General features: G+C 38.8%; 1 protein-coding gene across 10 annotated transcripts in view; it reads left to right on the top strand.

The window, feature by feature from the left end:
- The window catches only part of DDHD1 (DDHD domain containing 1), an 85,684-nt gene extending 64,438 nt beyond the window's left edge, over nucleotides 1-21,246 (top strand). For 4 of the 10 annotated variants that reach the window (XM_044773606.2, XM_044773602.2, XM_044773605.2 and 1 more), the window contains 5 exons: nucleotides 7,097-7,246; nucleotides 9,398-9,650; nucleotides 10,632-10,823; nucleotides 13,349-13,432; nucleotides 18,560-21,246. In XM_044773606.2, the coding sequence (XP_044629541.1) occupies nucleotides 7,097-7,246; nucleotides 9,398-9,650; nucleotides 10,632-10,823; nucleotides 13,349-13,432; nucleotides 18,560-18,741 (861 nt within the window). In that variant the 3' untranslated portion in view covers nucleotides 18,742-21,246. Of the gene's footprint in view, nucleotides 1-7,096; nucleotides 7,247-9,397; nucleotides 9,651-10,631; nucleotides 10,824-13,348; nucleotides 13,433-16,998; nucleotides 17,763-18,559 lie in introns of those variants that run through there. The other 6 variants (XM_044773609.2, XM_044773608.2, XM_044773604.2 and 3 more) reach the window with 3 other exon arrangements.
- The last annotated feature ends 2,402 nt before the right edge of the window (nucleotides 21,247-23,648 follow it).

The raw sequence follows: 23,648 nt of genomic DNA, 5'->3' as shown, positions 1-23,648 counted from the left end.
AGCTATTAAGTCCATCAGATCAAGTGTTTCATTTAAATCTACTATTTCCTTGTTGACATTTTGTCTGGATTATCTCTCCATTGATGTAAGTGGGGTGTTGAGGTCCCCTACTATTTTTATGTTGCTGTTAATTTCTCCCTTTAGGTCTGTTAACAATTACTTTATGTACTTTGGTGCCCCTGTGTTAGGTGCGTATATATAGATAATTGTTATATCATCTTGGTGGAGTGTTCCTTTTATCATTATATACTGGCCCTCTTTGTCTCTCATTGTCTTTTTTATCTTGAAGTTGGCTTTGTCTGCTAAAAGTTTAGCAACACTTGCTTTCTTTTGTTGGCCATTAGCTTGGAGTATTGTTTTCCATCCTTTCATTCTAAGCCTGTATTTGTCTTTGGAGCTGAGATGCATTTCCTGTAGGCAGCATTTTATGGGATCTTGAATTTTAATCCATCCGCATACTCTGTGTCTTTTGATTGGAGAATTCAATCCATTTATATTTAGAGTGATTATTGATATCTGAGGGCTTAATACTGCCATTCTATCTCTTATTTTCTGGTTGTTCTATGTTTCCATTGTTTCTCTTCCTTTGTATTCATCTGCTATTTCATTGTGGTGGTTTTCTGAGGAGGATTCCTCAGTTTTCTCTTTTTGTGAATTGTGGCTCTGCTCTGATTTTTTGTTTAGTGGTTACCATGAGAATTGTATGAAAGATATTGGAGATGGGATTGTCCGTTTTCTTAAGGCCTGTGCTCTCCATTAACCTAAGCAAGTACCTTCCCTTTCCTCTCCCTTTCTGAGTAATTGCTGTTACAAATCGTTCTTTTTAATGTTGTGAGTTTGTGACTAAGTTGAAGTCTTTATCATTACTTTTGATGCTTTCTTTCCCTTTCTCTTTTAAAAAGTTGTAATTGAGTCTTTGCCTCCTTTTTCTGATAGAAAGCTGCAGGTTTCTGATTTTGTCTGCCTATTTGTCTCCTTGCTTGGGGCTTTGTAGACCTTTGTCTTTTTGTTGCCACTGTGAGGGCATGTTTAATTATTTCTTGTAGGGAGGTCTAGTGGCAGTGAACTCCCTCAACTTTTGTTTATCTGGGAAGCTTTTTTTTTTTTTCTTTTTTTTTTCCAGTTTTTTTTTTTTATTGAGTTATTGATAGGTTACAATCTTGTGAAATTTCAATTGTACATTAATGTTTGTCAGTCATGTTGTAGGTGCACCACTTCACCCTTTGTGCCCACCCCCCACCCCACCTTTCCCCTGGTATCCACTAAACTGTTCTTGGTCCATAGTTTTAAATTCCTCATATGAGTGGAGTCATACACAGATTATCTTTCTCTCGCTGGCTTATTTCACTTAACATAATTCTCTCAAGGTCCATCCATGTTATTGGAAATGGAATGATTTTGTTCTGTTTTGCAGCTGAGTAGTATTCCATTGTATATATGTACCACATCTTCTTTATCCATTCGTCTGTTGATGGGCACTTAGGTTGCTTCCACGTCTTGGCTATTGTAAACAGTGCTGCAATAAACATTGGGGTGCATAGGACTTTTGGGATTGCTGACTTCAGGCTCTTTGGATAAATAACCAGTAGTGGGATGGCTGGGTCATAAGGTATTTCTATTCTTAACTTTTTGAGGAATCTCCATACTGTTTTCCATAGTGGCTGCACCAGTTTGCATTCCCACCAGCAGTGTATGAGGGTTCCTTTTTCTCCGCACCCTCTCCAACATTTGTTGCTATTAGTTTTAGATATTTTTGTCATTCTAACAGGTGTAAGGTGATATCTTAGTGTAGTTTTGATTTGCATTTCCCTGATGATCAGCGATGATGAGCATCTTTTCATGTGCCTATTGGCCATCAGTATATCTTCTTTGAAGAAATGTCTGTTCATGTCTCCAGCCCATTTTTTGATTGGGTTGTTTGATGTTTTCTGATTGAGTTGCGAGAGTTCTTTATATATTAAGGATATTAAGCCTTTGTCAGATATATGACTTGCAAATATTTTTTCCCAGTTAGTGGGTTGTTTTTTTGTTTCAATCCTGTTTTCATTTGCCTTGAAAATGCTCTTTAATCTGATGAAGTCCCATTTGTTTATTCTTTCTATTGTTTCCCTTCTCTGAGAAGGCATGGTGTCCGAAAAGATCTTTTAATACATGGTGTCCAAAAAGATCCTTTTAATACTGATGTCAAAGAGTGTACTGCCTAGGTTTTCTTCCAGAAGCCTTATGGTTTCAGGTCTCACCTTTAGGTCTTTAATCCATTTTGAGTTTATTTTGGTGAATGGTGAAAAAGAATGGTCAATTTTCATTCTTTTACATGTGGCTTTCCAGTTTTCCCAGCACCATTTGTTGAAAAGACTTTCTTTTCTCCATTGTATGCCCTCAGCTCCTTTGTCAAAGATAAGCTGTCCATAGATGTGTGGTTTTATTTCTGGGCTTTCAATTCTGTTCCATTGATCTGTGCACCTGTTTTTGTACCAGTACCATGCTGTTTTGATTACTGTAGCTTTGTAGTATGTTTTGAAGTCAGGGATTGTGATGCCTCCCGTTTTGTTCTTTTTTCTCAGGATTGCTTTAGCAGTTCGGGGTCTTTTGTTGCCCCATGTGAATTTTAGGATTCTTTGTTCTAATTCTGTAAAGAATGTCATTGGGATTCTGATTGGGATGGCGTTGAATCTGTAGATTGCTTTAGGTAGAACGGACATTTTAACTATGTTTATTCTTCCAATCCATGTACATGGAATGTCTTTCCATCTCCTTATGTCGTCATCCACTTCTCTCAGAAAGGCCTTGTAATTTTCATTATATAGGTCCTTCACTTCCTTAGTTAAATTTACCCCAAGGTATTTTATTCTTTTTGTTGCGATTGTGAATGGTATTCTATTCTTGAGTTCTTTTTCTGTTGGTTCATTACTGGAGTATAGAAATGCTACTGATTTATGCAAATTGATTTTATACCCTGCAACTTTGTTGTAGTTGTTGATTACTTCTGACAGTTTTCGGATGGATTCTTTGGGGTTTTCTATATATAAGATCATGTCGTCTGCAAACAGCGAGAGTTTCACTTCTTCCCTCCCTATTTGGATTCCTTTTATTCCTTTTTCTTGCCTGATTGCTCTGGCCAGGACCTCCAGAACTATGTTAAATAAGAGTGGTGATAGAGGGCATCCTTGTCTTGTTTATCTGGGAAAGCTTTTATTTCTCCATTGTATCTGAAGGAAAGTTTCACTGGATAGAGTATTCTTGGCTGAAAGTTTTTGTCCTTCAGTATTTTGAATATATCATTCCACTCTCCCCCAGCCTGTAGGGTTTCTGCCAAGAAATCTGCTGAAAGCCTGATAGAATCTCCTTTGTAGGTTATTTTCTTCTGCGTTGCTCCTCCTAATATTTTTTCTTTATCATTGACTTTTGCCATTTTTACTATTATATGCTTTGGAGAAGGTCTTTTGGCATTGATGAAATTAGGTGTTCTGTTAGTTTCCTTTATTTGTAAATCGGGAACCATCCCCAGGTTTGGGAAGTTCTCAGCAATTATTTCTTTGAACAAGCTCTTTCTCCCTCTGGAATACCTATAATCCTTATGTTGCTTTTCCTAATTGAGTTGGATATTTCTCAAAAAATTTCTTCATTTTTTTGAAATCTTAGTTCTGTCTCCTCCTCCACCTATAGAATTTCTACATTTTTATCCTCTAGAACACTAATTCTTTCCTCTGTAACATCAGTGCTATTTCTTAAGGATTCTAGATTGTTTTGTATTTCATTAATTATGCTTTTCATATCCAGAATTTCTGCTTGATTTTTTTTATAGTTTCAATCTCTTTGGTGAAGAGATTCATTTTATTGCTGAGCCCCTTGAATTGTCTTTCTGTGTTTTCTTGCATCTCGTTGAGTTTCCTTACGATAGCTGTTTTGAATTCTCTGTCATTTAGGTTCTGAATTTCTGTGTCTTCAGTTTTGGTTTCTAGAAAATTGTCATTTTCCTCCTGGTCTGAATATTTGCTGCAGTTTCTCATGGTGTTGGATGAAGTAATCTTTTGTCGGGGCACTTGTGGTGTTTTTAGGTTGCAGATTGCTCGTGTTACCGCTAGGGAGAAGCAGGAGCAACGTTTTTGGCCCTACCTTGTCTGCTCGATGCTGTGGGGGTATTTTGGGTGCATGCCCCAGCGTGGGGTGCATTCAGGCGCTTGTGCGGACTCTGCTTGGTGGGCAGGGCTTCCTGCTGAGACCTGAGCTAGGACCACTCCTTTGCACTGCAGGGACACTATGGGCTACCCCTCCCCACCAGGAGAGTGATAACCAGTGAGCTAAAAGCTGCCACCACCTCTTTCCACAGCTGCCCAGGACATGTTACCTCTTTTGGGGCTCAGCAGCACTGTGAGCATGCTCGCATGCAGGCCTCAGCTATGCTTGCCCCAGTGCATAGATCTGCTGCAGTCTCTGTTTACAGTCTGCAGGGCCACTGTGCTTGGCGGGTGGGGCTTTCTCACTGGACCAAGCTAGGGCCACTCCTTGGTGGCACAGGGGCATGGTGGGCTCCGGTCATCACCACAAGAGCGATCATGATTACAGGCTAAGGGTCACTACCACCTCCTCCTACAGTCACCCCGCTGCATGTTCCCACTTTCAGGGCACTTGTGCCAGGTTGGAAAACGTTCATGTGCATGCACAGGGCTACTAGGGAGAGAAGGGCATGCTCACCTCTCTCTGCCACTTCCAGGGGGACCAGTCCGACCACCCTCAGATTTGTAGCTGCATGTGTGTCTCACGCGTCCTGTTGTGCTGTGTGGGCTCCCTCTGTTGGTCAGTGAATGTCCATTTAAGTTGTAGCTCAAAATGGGAGAGACAGAGGGAACAGCTCACTCTTCCATGTTGCTGATGTCATCTACAAACATTCTGGTTATCCAATCTTTTAAAAAAAGAACTATATTTAACATAAAAGTACCATCTCAAAATGCATACTCATTCATATGTATTTTTTAATTTGGACATAGAGAAAAATCACTCCAGAGACATTGTGGGGAAGGAATTAAAGGAGTTTAAAATTGGAGGCAGGGACACTGTTACCATATAGTCCATTTGAGCTGTGATGAGGTGAAATGTTAGACTCTGTTGGAATGATTTCTTAGACGCTGGGGGCGAGAGGGAAGGATGTATTTGGGATGTCTCACTCATGAAGAGATGGAACATGTAAGAGAGGTAGGGGGCGCTTAGGAGGGAAAGAGATTGCGTTCTGTGTGCAGTGCAGCACTGTGACACCCTGTTTTCCTTGAAGGCCTCTCCTCCCTTGGCCTCCATGATACTACTTTATCCTGGTTCCCTTTCTCCTTTCACTCTCCCTGTTGTAGTTTTACCTCCCTCACCTGCTAATCAAATAGATAGTCCTCATAGTTCTATCAAAATCCCTTTTTTACTCTGTGCACTTCCTAGGCAGTCTTACCCATTCTCTTGGTTTTCCATGTCACTTCTATGATGGTGACACACAGACTTAGATGATGATATATGCAATTCTATATCTCTTGCCCTAAATTTTCAGCTACCTGTTAGATGTGTTACAGATACCTCAAACTTATTATGAACAAAAGCAGGATTTACCTAGAGCTTCCTGTTAGGATTAATGGAACCACTATCCTCCCAATCAGCCAGACTCAAATCTTGTGACTTGCCTCTGACTCATTCCTCATCTCCATTCACTCAGATTGATTCCACCCTAACCTCTCATATTTCCGTTTCTGAATGGAACAGTTTGTCCTGCCCAGGTTCAGATTATCTTTTGCCTAAACTCTTTGAGTAGTTTCCTAATTTGTCTCTGAGCCACCAGCCTCTCAATTTTCCAGTTCATCCGCAAGCTAGTACCAGGTTTACTAGCCTCCTAAAACATGGGTCAAATCCTATTGTCCTTCACTACTTATAAATTAAGTCCAGCTTTCTAACTCAAACAGTCAAGATTCTGTACATTTTCATTTCAAACTACATTTTCCCCACACCCAGTTTTTCAGCCATGTCACACTATTTCTGTTCTCTAAATTGAGCCACGTTCTTTCTTGCCTCTGCTTTATAGTTCATGTGGTTGTATCAGTCTGGAATGTCCTTTTTCCCAGCCCCAGTGTCCCAACCCCAACTGTGGAAATCCTTTTCATCTTTTGTGGTCAGTGTAAGTGCTTCCTCCTTTGTAAAGCCCTCAGAGTTGGAATTAATTGTTCCTGTCTCTGCTCTCTTTCACTCTATTATGGATTTATTTTATTCTGCCTCCCCCACAGGATTGTAAACTCTGAGTGCAGAAGCTCTGCCTTATTGGTCTTTCTATCCTTAAGAGCACCTAGTGTGTTACTTCACTCAAAATGGCACTGTGGACAAGTGGTTGAGTTCTCATGCTCTGCTTTGATGGCCTGGGGTTCGCCGGTTCAGATCCTGGGCACACACCTACACACCGCTCATCAAGCCATGCTGTGGCGGCATCCCACATAGAAGAACTGGAATGACCTACAACTAGGAGATACAACTATGTACTGGGGCTTTGGGGAGAAAAAAACGAGGAGGATTGGCAGCAGCTGTTAGCTCAGGACCAATCTTCCTCACCAAAAAGCATAAGAAAAAAATAGTAGCTTAGGAAGGGAGGAAGGCAAAAGGAGTGACAGGGCACATGTATGGTGACAGATGGTAAGTAGTCTTTGGGTGGTGAACATGATGTAGTCTACACAGAAATCAAAATATGATATGCATCTGAAATTTATATAATGTTATAAACCCGTTACCTCAATAAAAAAATTTAATTTAAAAAAATAGCTTAATAAATCTTTAATTAGTGTATGGAAACACACAATGAAATGATCTTCCTTCTTCTATCCACCTTTTCTCATTCTTCATTTTCTATTAGATTTAAAGATAATGAAGTTGCTCCTGTAAATAGATTGTTTAGGATAATTAGTGGTTGGTGTATAGTTAACAAATAATGCGAATACCATCTAGACAAAACTCATTAAAAAAGACATATTTGGAGATAATTTTATTGTTTGTATTTTATCATATATTATGTCGTGGCCAAATTCTATTGAAAAACACTTCACCATTTTTAAAATTTAGGATGACTTTGTCATTTTAGGTTGAGAATTTCTTCTGCATGGGATCCCCACTAGCAGTTTTTTTGGCATTGCGTGGCATCCGCCCAGGAAACACTGGAAGTCAAGACCATATTTTGCCCAGAGAGATTTGTAACCGGTTACTAAATATTTTTCATCCGACAGATCCAGTGGTGAGTTGCAGATACATTTTTCTCTCAATATTAAATTGTTCCTAAAAGAATCCATAAGAAATCTTGCAAAGTACCATTGAATTAATGAGAAAAATTCATTTATCTGATTCTATTTGCGTAGGTTCCTGTTTTTAGAACTTTTATGTTTTGGTTAATTTAGGACTCAGGAAATAAAATATCTTAGAGTTGATCTGTTTATATTTTAACTTGTAGTGTAAGAGTATAATGTAAAAATATGATCTCTGGACAGTTAATACAAGGGACAGGAGTCATCTGGACTTTCAAACTTTAACCAGTTGTAATACTAATTAACAACCATAAATTTTTAAAATCCCACTTTACTTTTTTCTCTAAAGCATGCTACAATATTGAAATATGTTGATAGATCCTCATAGAAATGAAAATATTTAAGTATTGTGTATTAAACATGAAAAAATAGAAGAGTTTATTTTAGCCTGGTAGAATTATAAAATTTTGGATTTTTACATTCTCATTTCTTTGTACTGTAAATAATTTTTTTTAATGTGAACACTCCAAAGATCTTGCATGCAGGTAAGCAGTTTATATGCCAAGTATGATTTTTAGGTGAGAAAAATGCTTCCTTAAAATCTTTTTTTAGGGATAAGCTAGATAGAACTAAATTTTTTTTTTTGAGGGAGATTAGCCCTGAGCTAATACCTGCTGCCAATCCTCCTCTTTTTGCTGAGGAAGACTAGCCCCGAGCTAACGTCCATGCCCATCTTCCTCTACTTTATATGGGGGACACCTGCCACAGCATGGCTTGACAAGCAGTGCGGTGTCCCCACCCGGGATCCGAACCGGTGAATCCCGGGCCGCCAAAGCGGAACGTGGGAACTTAACAGCTGTGCCACCAGGCCCGCTCCTAGATAGAACTAAATTTAAAAGAAACTACTCTCTATAGCATTCCTTCTCTGAAAAACAGCTTTATATAATTGGGTAAAGTTTTTTAAAAGATCTTTAGCTAGTAGCAAATAAATATAACATTGACTAGACACTACATTTTAGAAAATTACCCATATGTGAAAGAATCAAAACTGCTCTATTTAAGAAATAACTTTCACTGACCTGGAGTCTAGTATTAGATTCGAATACAGCCTGCACAGTCCTGGCCAAGTCACTTCTGAGACGTGTTTCTCATCTATATGACGCACACGATAATATTTTACTTCATAGGGTTGTCAGGATTAAGTAAAATATATGTGAAAATACCCAGCTAGACGTTAAGTATTTCATTAATATACGTTCAGTTTACTCATTCTCTTAGCATTTGAACATGAACTTGAGTTCATAGGTGAACTCTGAGCTTTCAGAGAATACCCCATCCTTTGTATCATCCTAACTTTGTTATATGATAAAGGAGAGTTCCAAACTCATTTTAAAATATTATTAAAGTTATTTTTATTATTCATTTTATAGTTTTTCTTTGATTTCTTTTTGTATGCAATGGTTTTTTAATGGTTTCTGTCAGAACTGTGCTAGGCAGTTTTTAAAAACATCTTTCTTCCCAACATCCTTGTGAGGTAAGAAGTGTTGCTCAGGAAGCTGAGGCTCTGAGACCTTGTGACTCAGTAAGTGTCATACAGTTAGAGACAGAGGCCAGAGTATAAACTCTAGTGATCTTGACGCCAAGGCCATTGCCTTTCTTCCGTATCATCCCTGCTTCACATTAGACAAATGATCTTATATCTCATCTAATTTGTGTTACTATATTAATTTGTTTGAAAACAGAGTTCAGTAGGAGCTCCTAAAAATTAAAAATTGACCTTATTTCCTGTTTTCCAGTTTACTGTTTACTACTTTGGCTTTTTTGTGAGACTAACATAAATCTAATTGTTAGATGATATCAGAACATAATAAAAATGAATCTGTCTCTCTGAAAATAAATTAATGGGCACTATTAGCCTGGACTAACTCTATTTTTCCTTTCGTAGTCTCATCATTAAGGGTATATAATTTGATCAAATACACATTATTAAGAGTGAACAAATAGGAATCCATGTTAGAAATTTCAGGTTTTTAAAAGTTCCCTAATGTCTACTGAGCATGCAATAGAATAAGAATAAACAGGATTTACTAAAATCCAAGCATTGTGCCTTAATGTTGTGTTTCTTTGAATTTTTTTTAATCAAGGCTTACAGATTAGAACCTTTAATACTGAAACACTACAGCAACATTTCACCTGTCCAGATCCACTGGTACAATACTTCCAATCCTCTACCTTATGAGCATATGAAGCCAAGCTTTCTCCACCCAGCAAAAGAACCTACCTCAGTTTCAGAGAATGAAGGCATTTCAACAGTACCAAGCCCCGTGACTTCACCAGTCTTGTCCCGCCGACACTATGGGGAATCTATAACAAATATAGGCAAAGCAAGCATATTAGGTAATTTCTCTTCAGTATTCCTTATCAATGAGTATAAGCACTTTTTATATAGGCATTTAACTTTTGGGTACTTGGGAATACTCTATGTATTACAAAACGTCCAACAGTTAATTCATGTGTTTAGAGTTAACTACCTTCTCACTGATCGTATATGAGGGCCAAAAGCCCCTGTCGTTGTCTAGAATCTGAAATAGCTGGATGCACTAGAAAAGGCCTAGGAATCAAGTCCCTCTTTCAGTCTTGGCCCTACCACTGACTGAGAGATACTGGGCAAGTCACACAGTTTCTAATGCTCTGCTTCCTCCTCAGAGAAATGAGGCAATATTTAAGTTTTAAGGGTGCCCTAGCCAGCCAGTTCTCTGATCCGATTCCAAAAATCTCTAAACTGTGTCCTCCCTGAGGGCAACAAGGAGACTTAGTTCCCCTTTGAGTGATCTCCAGGACAAGCCACAGTGTTTGGTGTAGCATTGGAGCTCAATTATGTGAAACTTGAATTTGTCCATTGCTTTTGCTTGTAAGTTGCCTTCATGTAAAATGCCACAAGATGGCACTATAAATAGGCTTTATCTGCTGGACTCATTGATACTTTACTTGATCATATCACAGATTATCATCCACTTAATTTTAGTAGTAAGTATGTCAATGGTAAATATATGCCGATGTCAGTGGCATGGTTTTTTAATTAAAGTTTTTAATCTTACTGAACCCTTTAATAAGCAATGATCACTTGAATAAAATACATAGAATCTTTATTCCTTTGTTTGTAAGCTGTATTCCTAGAGTTGGTACAGCTCTCATTCTGTTCAACACCATTTTTATTTAGAAACCTACAGTGTAAGTTGTCTTTTTGATACGTTCCCACCCTGGAACAACGTGACTAGGGCTTGGTCCCTCTGCCAGTTGGCGGTGATTGTGGGTGGTGCTCTCAGCTTGCTACATGGTGTAATTCAGCAGAGTGACTGCCCTGTTTGTGAAACGCAGGGGCTGCGAGCATTGGAAAGGGGCTCGGAGGAATGTTGTTCTCAAGATTTGGACGCTCATCTGCATCACAGCCATCTGAGACATCCAAAGACTCCCTAGAAGATGAGAAGAAGCCGGCTGCCTCGCCTGCTACCACCACTGTGGCAACACAGACCCTTCCACACAGCAGTTCTGGGTTTCTTGATTCTGCATGTTAGTTCACACAGTTCTTTCCTTAAGTTTATACTGTATCTTTATAACACTTGAGAAAGGCAAAGGGGATTATGATATTAACACCAGCGGTCAGCTCTAAAACCTAAAGCATACTTCAGCTTTTAAAGAAAAATACTTTCTCTCTGCTTACATTTTTACGAATAATCCCCAGGTAAATGCAGTTTTACTCTGCATTGGTGAATTAATAGATGAGAACGTTATTAATCAGGACCCTGTGGGACAGGCATTTTAAACACCAAGCATAAAACAAATCTATCTGGGGTAAGCACCCCTAATTTTTACAAAGTAGATGTTTTAAAATGTAGTCTTCTCAGCCTTAAAAATTCATGTAATTGCTTTAAACCTATGCTGTGTCTACCCCTGACACTTTTTAAATGCTGAGCCAGTGCCGTCCTACTGGTAGTCCCCTGAATGCCTTCGTCCAACCTCATTGCAACCTTCAGAGCTTCAGTTGTCTTAGATCCACTGTGTGACGTCCAGTCCTCTCCGCCTACCTCAGGTGAAGTGGGAGCTCAAGAAACGAGCGAGTGAATGGATGGCTTAGTTTTCTGCCAGTGCATTTATAAGGTTTAAAATCTCAAATAGTAGTCAAACAGTAATACACTTCGTGTATATTTACTTTCAGGGGTCTAAACTTGAACCTTATTTTAAGTGTCCAGTAAAATAAGACTAAGAAGTCTAGTCCTATTTTTCCATTGGCTTATATGAGGAAACGTAGTTTCTGAAACCAGTTACTTCCTTTCTGTAACTATAGCAAGAGGAAAACTTTCTCTAAAAGGTTTTAAACAGATTTCATTTCAGATACTTGTAGCCTTGTTTACTTACTGTGTCTGCTACTCTAAATTTTAAAATAACCAGCATCAATTCCCATCCATAAAACTTACTTGAAAAGGAGTGATAGCCCTGAAAGCTGGGTCCTTCTCCACAGTCAACCATACTCCAGGGTGAATTATCCTGGACATTCCTATTTGGGCCAATAGCATTTTTTAACTTAATCCTGTCTGTGTCAGACTGAGTGCTGAAAATTTTGTAGCTGCAAGCCTTTTGAACACTGTCTACAACATTCTTTTTAGACTTTGATATATGTACAAAATTAATATTTCAGTTTTCTTTTGAGTTCCTATACCATTGCTGACTTAAGCTCTCACTTCTACTTAATATCAGAAATGTGCTCGTGAAAATAGAAAATGCTGTTGTGACATGCAGATGTCAAAAGAAATCTAAACTTCTGAGGAAAAATAATTTCAAAGAATTTTGTTAAATGGCAGGTAAAAAGTCACAGTTCCTTATAATGTTAATGCACAGTGATGATGCCAGTAAATGTTAGGGTGAGTGAGGGGACAAGAAGAGCAGAGGAGGGTTTGAGCCCCAGAAAAGGGTAATGAAGACATACAGAGAGAATCTATAGGATGTGAGAGACGAAAGCTATTTTTAGTAGTTTTTACTGTTTAAGGTAGTAATTTCAAAATGATAGTAGAGTAGCCTGTTTCTTCTTTTAGGACCACAGTCAGTAGAAGTGCTTAGCTGTATTGCATCATTATATTTTGATAGCCTAACGAAACACATTTTCTGTCATCCTTGCATATAAATTCTTTCTTAGTCCTAATGGTTAATTCCTTGTCAACTACAGACTCCGAACTAAATGTGAACTAATCATGAGTCTTAGTTACGTATATTCATCTCTAGACATAGATGTAACTAGTAAAACTGGAGTAGTACTACAGTAGAAGTCTATCTTTTAAATCAAATTCCCAAGATTTGCCTTACTAATTCTTGGACTTGCTTCAGTAATATACTCTTCCATGTACTCCTGTTTAGACAAATTCTTGTCGTGAGTGCTATTTTGGCTATATCGTGCAAATCGTAAAACCTGTCTTTCCATCAGTCTTCTTTCTGGAATTTGGTCATTGTGACTGGTGACTTTGGCTTCCTTCCTTCTTTCTGCTCACATTGATTGCCTCATTTCTTCTCGATAATCTTTGTTCTGAAGCTGCCGACTTTGATTCTCTCGCTTTTTGAGGGTAAGATGGACACAGATTTTGAATTCATGAGTAATCAGGGTTTCTCTCTTTGAAGGATGTGTTGTCAGTTGAGACCATTTTATTATCATCAAGCTGAAATATCTTATATGGCTATTCTTCATTTCTTTTGAAAAGTCTAGGCTTATTTCCAGTAGTTTCACTGTTTCATTTCTTGGGCTCTGTATTTCTAACATATTATGAATTCTTTTAGCGTTGTTTTGCCTCTAGGTTAGAACTTAAATGAGCTATAAATTTTGGGGATATCTGGGTGTTAACAGATTATGACATTATATTTCAAAGTTAATTATGCTTACATTTTCCATGTAAGAGCTCTTCACAAGAACCACAGTGTGTGCTGCTTTGTGTATGCTAGGTTTAATCAGCATGTTTAGGAATATTATTCTAACTTTTGGCCACTGCATCTGAAGGCCATTTGTAACCATCAGCCGACACTTTACAGCATCTTGTGTTTTTTTTCCACAGATTTCAGACTTCAAGAATCGTTCTTTAATCTCCCACAACTTCTTTTTCCGGAAAATGTAATGCAGAATAAAGATAATGCCCTCGGTATGGTATCTGTCAGGAATAGCATTCAGAGTATTGTGAAAATGAACTGCCTAGAGTTCTTCTGCTCATTGATAAACCGGATCAATTCTTCTATGAGATCAGCTTGAATGTTACCATTGTAAAGTATATGTATTTCCTTCCTGTATTTTCTTATCTTAAATGGTAGTGATCATGAAACCCAAGTATTGATGAGCCACTTAATATGCTAGAATACATGATGTTCCTGTACACTCCTACAAAGAAGGGCCTTTGGAGAGGGGAGAAAAGCATTAGGCTGCTTACTTTCTTCTCTTTGGACAATACTGGACAGTAGTCCTTTAGGACTAGAGGCTTCAAAGAGGTTCACTCTGCTTTTGCTGTAATACACTTAGATGTAAAAGGGTGTCATGGCATAAAGAATTGTCTCATTCCTAGTTATTTCAGATGTCGGATGCTACCAGGTAGGGCCATAGGCATGCCATAGCTGATAGCTGGTTTCAACACAAATATTTAATGTTTTGTTAGAGGGGTAGGTTTGCTTAAAAAAAATTAGTATCATTGGATGCAAGAGATATTTTCGGTCTCCTAATTTTGAGCAGATTCTAAATGTATCACTAAGATTAATCTTAGCAGTTTAAAATTATTTTTATCATTAACTTCTCATTTCTTTTTCCATAGCTCCTCTCTCTTGCCTTTTCTTTAATATTGGGTTTTGTCTTAACAAAAAATGTTACAGGTTTTTCTTTGGATTTTTAACTGCATCTAATTTTATAACTTCTGTATTTAATTGCTAATTTTCATTAATTTTTTTCTATTTTTAAAAGAAATTCTTGCTTGATACAAGTTTCAAAATAATGTTTTCATATAACAAGTTGATTTGGGGTTTTTTGCTCCATGGCAACAGTTTGCATTGATCTAACTCAGTGATTTCACTTAAGAAGTGATCTTACATGAATGTTCTCTCTGGTCCCTGCTCATGTCCTATTCACTTCTGTAAAGAAATCACTGGATCTGTGCTTTTTGTATATTTATTTGGAGAAAGGAAAATTAATCTACTCATACATTGGTGCTGCATTCAAGTAGCCTTACATCCACTGTCTTAAAGCGATCCCAACTGCCCGAGCAATTAGACCACTAACCGTAGCTACACCACACTGGTTCAGATGGTCATGTGTATATGGCTTCTATTTTCTCCTCCCTTGTTTTTATTCATTCAACAATTGTATTAAGTGTTCACCATGAGCCAACATACCAGGGTAGTCAGTAGAAAAGATGCCCAGATGAAACAGACTTCAGTACTGCCCATAAAGATGTTAAATGCTACTGTAGAAATGAAAAATTTCCTAGAGGGCATGTACTTTACTAGGAAAGGTAGATAACTGCATAAATAATTGTAATATATGGTAGAATGTGATGAAGCACATAGCGGAGGCACAGGTAAAGGACTCTGTCGGTTCTAAGGAATGAGAAAATACTTTCACCTGGAGAAATAGTGAAAGGCATTGTGGAAGTAGGATTTGGACATGCAGACAAAAAGACATTGCAGGGGAAGAAGCATCAGAAGCAGAAGCACAGAGGTGGGAAGCGTGGGTATACTGAGAATCAGAAGATGGTTTTCTTGACGAGAACCATGGTGAGGGAAGGGGGTTCTGAATATGATTGAATAAAGTTTCTTAAACCAGATTGAAGAGGGTCCAACAAATCTGGCCGTCTCTTGGAGTTAGTTTGTATTCAAAATTTACCCACAGAACCTATATTTACCCACATAGCCCACGTGTGGTCAGATGTCAGGTATTTGAATGTCTCTCAGGGAAGATTAGTGTTGGGAAATTTTTTTTGGCAAGTATGACAACTGATTGTAAAACTCATTTTAGGATTTTTTGTTACTTTTTTTCAAATAAAGGATGACTGGAGAATATTCTTAGATGCATTTGGAGCTATGATAATTCACAAAATGTAAACATTCTTTGAATGTCAGACACCTACCCTGTTGAAATGTATAGTCACCGTGAGGCAGCACAAAAATAAGAAGACATACCTTACCAACAAGAACTCTGAGCATAATCTTTCTTATTACAAATGAATCCTTCACCAGTCATTTGGAAACAGGGTTTCCTTCACTACTACTTTAAGTATTTTTCTTGGTGTCTTCCTAGAGCCGAAATCATGCAATTATGACCATAATTATTACTTACAAGTAAGATAACGTCTAAGATTTATTGCACTTTTGAAAATTTCTCTCCAGGGAAGTTAAGATGCTTCCATTAAATGGTAGAAACCTGTCCAGTTAGTACACATGTTACTAAGATGCTTACTTTCTATTCACATGTTATCTTTTTAATACTATATCCATGTTGACAGGCCTTGTGCATAAAAGGACTCTCTGATGAAAGCACAGGACTGGTGACACTATGTAGATTGCAGGGATTCACTTTGGGTCATGAGGAGGGGAAGTATGCCTGTATGTGTGACTCCCCAGAGAAGAAAATACAGTCGGCCCTCTGTATGCACAGGTTCGGAACCTACAGATACAGAGGGCCAGCTAAGGAACTTGAGTATCCACGGATTTCGGTATCTTCGGGGAGTTCAGGAGCCAGTCCCCCATGGATACCAAGGGACAACTGTGATCCATGTTTTAAAACAGTATAAGCAAACTGCTGCTGACTGTTAAAATCCCACAGTCTTTTTCTCATTTTTACTTCTCTTCAACTGTGCAGGAATCTCCTTCTTTTCTTTGTAGATAGAGAAACTCTAGCACTTAGGCACTCAAGAGAGAGAAAGAAGGACAAAGTGATGGCTTTATGTTCCCCTTTCTCTTTCACCTAACTCAGCGAGATAAACTAGCAAAAAAAACTACCAATTTGTGTGGCACCACCCATTCTTGAAATGGTACTAATGGGAAAGTAGATCCAAGGCAACTCCATGTAGATTTGGGCCAACGTTGGCTAAGAACAGATCTCACAGCACATAGAGACTGGTGCTGCCACATAGAACCTCACTCCCTTGGGAATTCTGCCATCTCCATAAAAAGTGGAGGGAAGATGAGACATAGGCGCCCCTGCTTCCATCCATCCACCTGCAAACCAACACCTGTGGGGTCTGCTGCACCTGCAACCAGACTGCCTGGGGTAAACCTTTTAAGGAAGGCAAGAGACTAAAACAGGCTCATCAGGGACAAGCTGGCTGCCTAACTCCCGTTTTGATGGGGACAACCGACAGATAATAGGGATAGGGAAGGCCGGTCTAGTTAGCGACACTGACTAAAGCTCCTGTGGGTGGCAGGAACAACAAAGGCATGTCATAGGACAATAATTAAATTTAGCACTTCAGTGTCTGGTGTTTGAGAGGCAGTGTTGCACAGCCATAATAGCATGTTAAGAGTAACACTTGTTATAACAGAAAAAAATCTCCTTTTCTTTACCTGTAAAACAATTCAGCTTAAGACTGTTGGAGTAGGAAGACATTCTACAGTGGCATTTGAAAGTGAATTCTTAGAAATTATAGCTTGGTGGTCTTCACCAGTATTAATGCGTATGTTTCCCATCTCTTCTGGTTTTCCTCTTATTTCTCCCTTTTTTTTTTTTTAGTAACTAACTTCACCTTGACTCCTCTTCATCATGCTTGAGAGTTCCAGTTTCCTCTTTTTCATCTTCCTGTCTCGTGTGCCAGAATGTAGCTAGAAATCTAATGCAAATGTCCCATGGAATATGAAAGATAAAAGATTGACATTACTGCTACCCCACAGTTGCACATACGGATTCCAGCTACTTCTGACTTCTTGTGGATTAGTTTATCGTAATATAAATGAGCAAAATAGCAGTTACAAAAAACTTTATAAAAAAGCCTATGTCGTATATTTTATAGGTGTTTTACAAGCTAATTGGTTTTTCTGCTGCTTAAGTGTGAACCTTATCTGAAAATGTATAGAGAGATCGATGGACATTCCTTGTCAGAAAAGCACCATTGAATAAAAAAATAACAGCTGTATATGCATTTTTGGTCTTGTCACAAAATACCTGTTTAAAATAAGCATTAGCTAAACAGTGAGATGAAATCCTCCTCAAGAGAGATGTGATTTCCTATGAAGGGTTACCGAATTCCCAGTGTAAAGCAAAACCTAACTTTTTCTCCAACATCCTTAATTTTTGCCAGTTTTTACTTTTCACATCCTCTGGCATTCTGAACAAAGAACAGACTGAGTGTCTGAGTGGTGGTGATTTGGTTGTTTTTGTTTTTAAGATAGACCCTTCAAAATACCCTAGGGGTCATTGACAGTTTTAAGGAGTTTCTGAAGATCAAAATATTTTTCTATGTATTTTGTCGCTAAGGATTTATTAAATGAATCGATTGCATTTCTCCTATAGCCTTCTTTTGTTAAGATGATTTTTCTCTAACAGATATTGCAGGCACTTTCTGTGGGTTTTAGAAAAGACTTGATTGAATTCACTGAAGTGTTTGAGGACAGCAGTTACAAATGCAGTCCTTCCTCCCCGTTCCTCCCGCCACCCAGTGGGTGCTTTCATTGAGTAGACATTTACTGAGCACCTGTATGCCCCGGCACAGGGTAGGCCCTATTGACTGGATGGAGGCTAGGGTGGGTCATACTGCCTTTGGGGAGTTCAGCCAAGTGGGGAAGAAAATGTTCTAGGACTGTGAACAGATGCTGGTCTTCTAGCACATCCCCAGAGAGCCAGTTGCTGTATTGGGCCTCCCCATGACGGAGCCGTTGAGCACCCTGTGGCCCTCTCACAGGCATCATGGCGTGTAAGCCTGGCCCATGATTGCGCAAGAGGGCTGTTTTCCTTACTTTACCCATTAGGCACACAGATTAAATGGGAAAGCCAGGAGTTGAGCCGAGAGTCTTTACTCCAAATATACTCTGATGCCACGTGAATGTTTTTGTTTTCTTCCTTTATATTCCATATTGATCTGGACTTGCAAAGGAAAGGACTCCACCGAATAGAATCCTGGGCTACTAAGGCCCTGAGTGTTTTTTCCCATAAGATTAAACTGAAAAGTCACTTAAAAAGAAAAAAATTAGGAGAATCACTTGTATTAGTTAAATTGTTATTCTCAACTCTAGTAAGTCTTTATAGACACTATCTTATTGTCATACGTATTCATTTGTTTGACTCCTTTTCTTTTCAGTGGAACTGGATCACAGAATCGATTTTGAGCTCAGAGAAGGCCTCGTGGAGAGCCGCTATTGGTCAGCTGTCACCTCGCACACAGCCTATTGGTCATCCTTGGATGTTGCCCTCTTTCTTTTAACCTTCATGCACAAGCATGAGCACAATAACAATGCAAAACCCAGTTTAGATCCTGTCTGAACTCTTGAAGGACATTAATGGCCCAAAACTCATTTTTTTCTGTTAAAATATGTGTGTCAAGGTATGGAGACTTCAGGTTTAAGTATGTTCCAATTTTGTTTAGAGCAAGAAATATTTGAATTTAAAAGCACTTTATTTTATTCTAAAAACAAAACATTTTTTCAGTCCGAAAGAAGTTATTTACAGTTTTCATCATTTTAATTGTCAGTCTGACAGAAACCCCTGCAGAGAATCAAGCAAGAAGTGAAGCAGGCTTGGGTGAACTGCAGGGTTATAAATCACAATCTAATCTCTCCCAAATATAGAGGCATATTAATGGGTTGAAGCTAATGTATTAACCAAAGTATGTTAGAAATCTAGAACGGTCAAGGTCCAGTGTGTTCTATGTAAAGATCAGGAGGTGGTATCATTGTTTGGATTTCTAGGAAAGCTTCCATTTCCAAAATGCCTTTGAAAGAAGAGTATGACAGATTGAAAGTGTTTGAATTTAACTTGTTTGGAAAAACTGCTAAAAAAGAAACAAAATGTTTGAACTACTGTATTTATAATTTATTACCTCTGACTAATTGCTTTATTTAAGTTATGAAACATTGCATTTTTTTAAATGTTTCCTTTGAACAATTTAAGAACCATATTTATTTTCTACAGTGTTGTCTTTTTTCTCAGAACTCCATCTTTGTACTCTTCAGATGAATATGTAGACAGTGTGGCATACTTTGAGTAATTTTTCATTATAAACTTGTAGTTCCACACAAATAACACTAGCTCAATTGTATTGGGAAAAAATTAACTTTATATTACATCACATGTACCTCAGAAGAAGTAAAAGTTTTCTGAACTTGACAGAGTACTCCATAATGAGTACATTTCATTAACTTTATTGGAAAATTAGTAAACTACTTTGGAGTAGGGAGTGTGACAGCTATTTTAAATATATAAAAATCTTTGTGCCAAACAATTAAAATATATAAAGGGATAGAATTCCACTAACAAATTTTATTTTCAAAATGTTTAAGAAAACATGATTGAGACACACGGCACAATAGGTCAGGATTCCAAGGCATTGGGAGAATTTTCCTCAGCTGCAATTGTTTCCACAGTGCTTTTCATCCGAGGAGCTCAAAGTGCTTTACGATTCAATAATCTATGTAGTAGCTCCTTGAGGCAAGTTTTTCTCATGTTACATGTTAATACACTAAGGCACCAAAACATTTAAAGTGTCCTGAATTAGATTACAGAGCAAAGCAGAAGAGCTCCGATTGAAGCCAGACCACATTCTTTTATATGCTCTTAAGCCACTAGTAATTCATATGTGACCTCTTAGTTCGCAAACAATAATAAGTAGTTGCAATTCGTAATTTGGAGAAATGACTGAAGCCAATATTTTACCCTTCCTGTCTTATACATTCTTGGGTTCTCACCCACAAAGGAGGAGTTACTAGAGGGGATTGGTAGCCATCTCTGCCACAACCAACCCTCACTTCTGAGTAGCTTCCACCAGGTTTCACTTAAGGTGCTGTCTTTGCTTATCTTGCAAGGATTTTTCTTGGCCTCCCAGTATCACTGTCAAACTGGGAGCAAAGCTGGTCAGTTGCACATCTCACCTACTCCTTTCTTTATAAGATAGTAAAATCTGTAGCTTACCTGTAAGCTTTACTCAGCACCATCAGTCCTCTTGTCTATTTTGGCCTTTCACTGAATTTGCACAACATAACAAAGCACTTCTTTTTAGTATTTAAAAAGATCCCAAGGCTCCGTGACCAAATATGTGACTCACTAAGAAACCCGTGCTATAAAAGGCTTCTGATGAGATCTTAGCAGCGCTGACGCAGTCTCTGTCGGATCAGAGAGTCCTGTGAGCTCGGGCCACTTTCATACCCTGTTTATTTCATAGGTCTAAGTTAGTTCTCGGAATATTAAACTCATGTCTCATATGACTGGATCATTGAAGATACCTGAGCATATGTTGCTGTGGGTGGTATGACACTCAAATGCCTACAAGCTCCAAGGGATTCATTCTTAACCACTACGGTGTGAAGAGTCCTTTTCACCTAAGAGTGAAAGTCTATCAAACCTTTTAATTTGATATTGAGTAAAAAGAAACATATTCCCATAGCTATGAAATATGTCTGCTTCCCTTTTTTCATATTGAGAAAAAATCAAATTTAACCATGTGGAGTTTATTTGAATGGTTGAAAAAGCAGCATTCAAAACCGCCTTTTCAAAATGAGATATTCTGCATTACTGGACGGTTGTTTTGCTTTCAGTTCATTATTTCATCCATAGAGATGGTGATTTTGACTTTACAGTACTCTTGTTTCCATGTCTCTGCATGTTATCACGGAATGTACTTGTATATACTAACGTAATATACAGAATATGTGTAATTCTGGCTTGATTTAGAAGCTAAGTCAGTTACTGAGTAACATTTTGCAGCTTTATTTCAGCAAGTACTAAACTGGCCAAAAAGCTCTGGTTTTGATACCATTAAAATTTTATTCTCTATTTTGTGTACACGCTATGATGATTCTTCTAAGTACTGGGCAGATCGTTCGATTTTAATCCACTTAGGTTCCCAAGAGTTATTTAAACCTAGAATAAGGAGAATCTTTTGGATTAAATCTTGCTTTATTTTTACTTTAAAATTAGGCTTTGCTAAAGCCTTTTGTTGTTAGTTCATAGCTTTATTTTCAGCGGTAACCATGCTTATGTTATAATCCAGTGTTACTGTAGTTTAGAACATACTTACAAAATGTACCGGGTTTCCCAATAACTACTCCTCAAATGCGAAGCAAGCCTTCGGAATCTTACATTTTACTTCTATTAAACAGCATCTGTCAATCTTTGGGAATTCTCACCCTGAATATGTTCTTTTGAAGGCCTCAGACAGTGATGTGTACACAGTCATCTTCATTCTCTTTTTTTCTCTGTTGTTTCCTCTTTGGGAACTGAAGCGTCCTGGTCCTCATGGCATTGAACACACCATATCCCAGCTTTGCATCCTCCCAAAGAGTAGACAGAAGAATCGTCAGTGCACTCTCGTCAGCCAGTTCCAGCGTTCATTCCTGTGACGGAACGCGAGCTACTTAAAGTGGAGGCAGACCAAACCTAGAGGTTGCACCATTAAGGCCTACAGGAGAGGAAAAATGATTGAGTTGCTTTTTTTTTCTTCTCCCCAAAGCCCTCTGGTGCATAGTTGTAGATTCTAGCTGTGAGTGCCTCTGGTTGTGCCATGTGGGACACTGCCTCAGCGTGGCCTGACAAGGCGCCGTGTCCGCACCCAGGATCAGAACCAGGAAACCCTGGGCCTCTGAAGTGGAGTATGTGACCTTAACCACTGGGCCACGGGGTCAGCCCCTGACTTGCTTTTAATTAATTGGGTTGGTTAATATTTCTGTCTTCTCAGCTACTAATGAATAAGGCATTTGGACAATTGAGAAAACTAATTTGTATGTCTTAAAATTGTTTTTGAATAATCCTTTTTTAAAGATTGGCACCTAAGCTAACAGCTGTTGCCAGTCTTCTTTCCTTTTTTTATTCTCCCCAAAGCCTCCCAGTACACAGTTGTAGATTCTAGCTGTGACTGCCTCTGGTTGTGGCATGTGGGACGCCGCCTCAGCGTGGCCTGATGAGCAGTGCCATGTCCACGCCCAGGATCTAAACCGGCGAAACCCTGGGCCACTGAAGCAGAGCACCCAAACTTAACCGCTCAGCCACAGGGCCACCCTGAATAATCTTTTGTCATTATGGACATGGGACTGAAGAAGGAATATGTGATGTTAAAGAAGAGTCAAGGCAGAACTAGAAAGAGGCTGCAGTCATACACTGGAGAAAGAACTAGAATGTGACTAAACTGATTGTAGGGTAGTTGACTTGTGGTTATTCTCAAATTGTGTCTAATCCATTTTCTGCTGTCATCCCGGGGCCTCATGGTCTGCCAGGAATTGGATGGTATACTCTGGCTCAATTTGAAACACATAGATTAAAATATTTTTATGGTTATGGGCAATACGTATAGTTTCCTAATGTTTTATAATAATTTGCCTACATAAAAACCTTTTGCTGTGCCTACAAAGAGCAGATTTGACAGGAAGCACTCCCCTGAGCTCTGTTACCTCTGGATGGGTCTGGGGAGCCAATACAGCCATGCTGTCTCCCTGCATTCTTCTTTTGCATTGGTCAAGGGAAAAGGAAGTTGTCAAGGAGATGCAGTGTTGAGCTTAGAGCAGTGTGCACAATGGCAGGGGCATGGAATTTCGTCTGAGGTCTCATTTAGAAAATGTTAGTGCAGTGCTGGAAACATCTTGGTTATATACATCCTGTTTCAGTGGGTATTGGTGATCATTTTCAAAGAATCCTAAAATTTCAGGCTTTGTCCAGATTTTAGAGGTTATATAGCCCAACTCTGTTTTAGTTTCATGTGAGCATTTAAATAACGTGAAGTTCATGAGAAGTAAAGTGAGGGGCGGCATTGAGTGGTGGCTTGTGAGGCTCAGCCCAAATGCTCAGTGGTGGACTGAATACACAACAGCAGAGGAGGGAAGAGGTGGAGTCCCGAAGGGCCAGCCCCGTTAGCAAGGCAGACTTCTAAAGCTAGCATGGGTGGGGAGGGCATTCCCCAAAGCGTGTTCTGCACATGTTAACAGCTGTTGTCTCAGAAAGTAAGTTTGAGAAATGCAGTTAAAGATTCCTTTACAGCAGGACGTGAGGAGCCTTTGATGCACTCAGTGCAGTGTGACACTATCTGGTGCTGGGGCGGGGGCAGTTTTTCCAAACTTAGCTAACCAGAGTTATGTTTATTGGAATATTCTTAGAGAAATGCTGATCACATTTAATCCCTGCATTTTACAGAGATTGATTCCTTCATTTGACAAGTGGGTGTTCCCACCCTGTAAGATCCCATGGCC

The sequence above is a fragment of the Equus asinus genome, chromosome 7, assembly GCF_041296235.1.
Source record: "Equus asinus isolate D_3611 breed Donkey chromosome 7, EquAss-T2T_v2, whole genome shotgun sequence".
Classification (NCBI taxonomy): Eukaryota; Metazoa; Chordata; class Mammalia; order Perissodactyla; family Equidae; genus Equus; species Equus asinus.
This window is presented reverse-complemented; position numbering and strand designations above follow the sequence as displayed.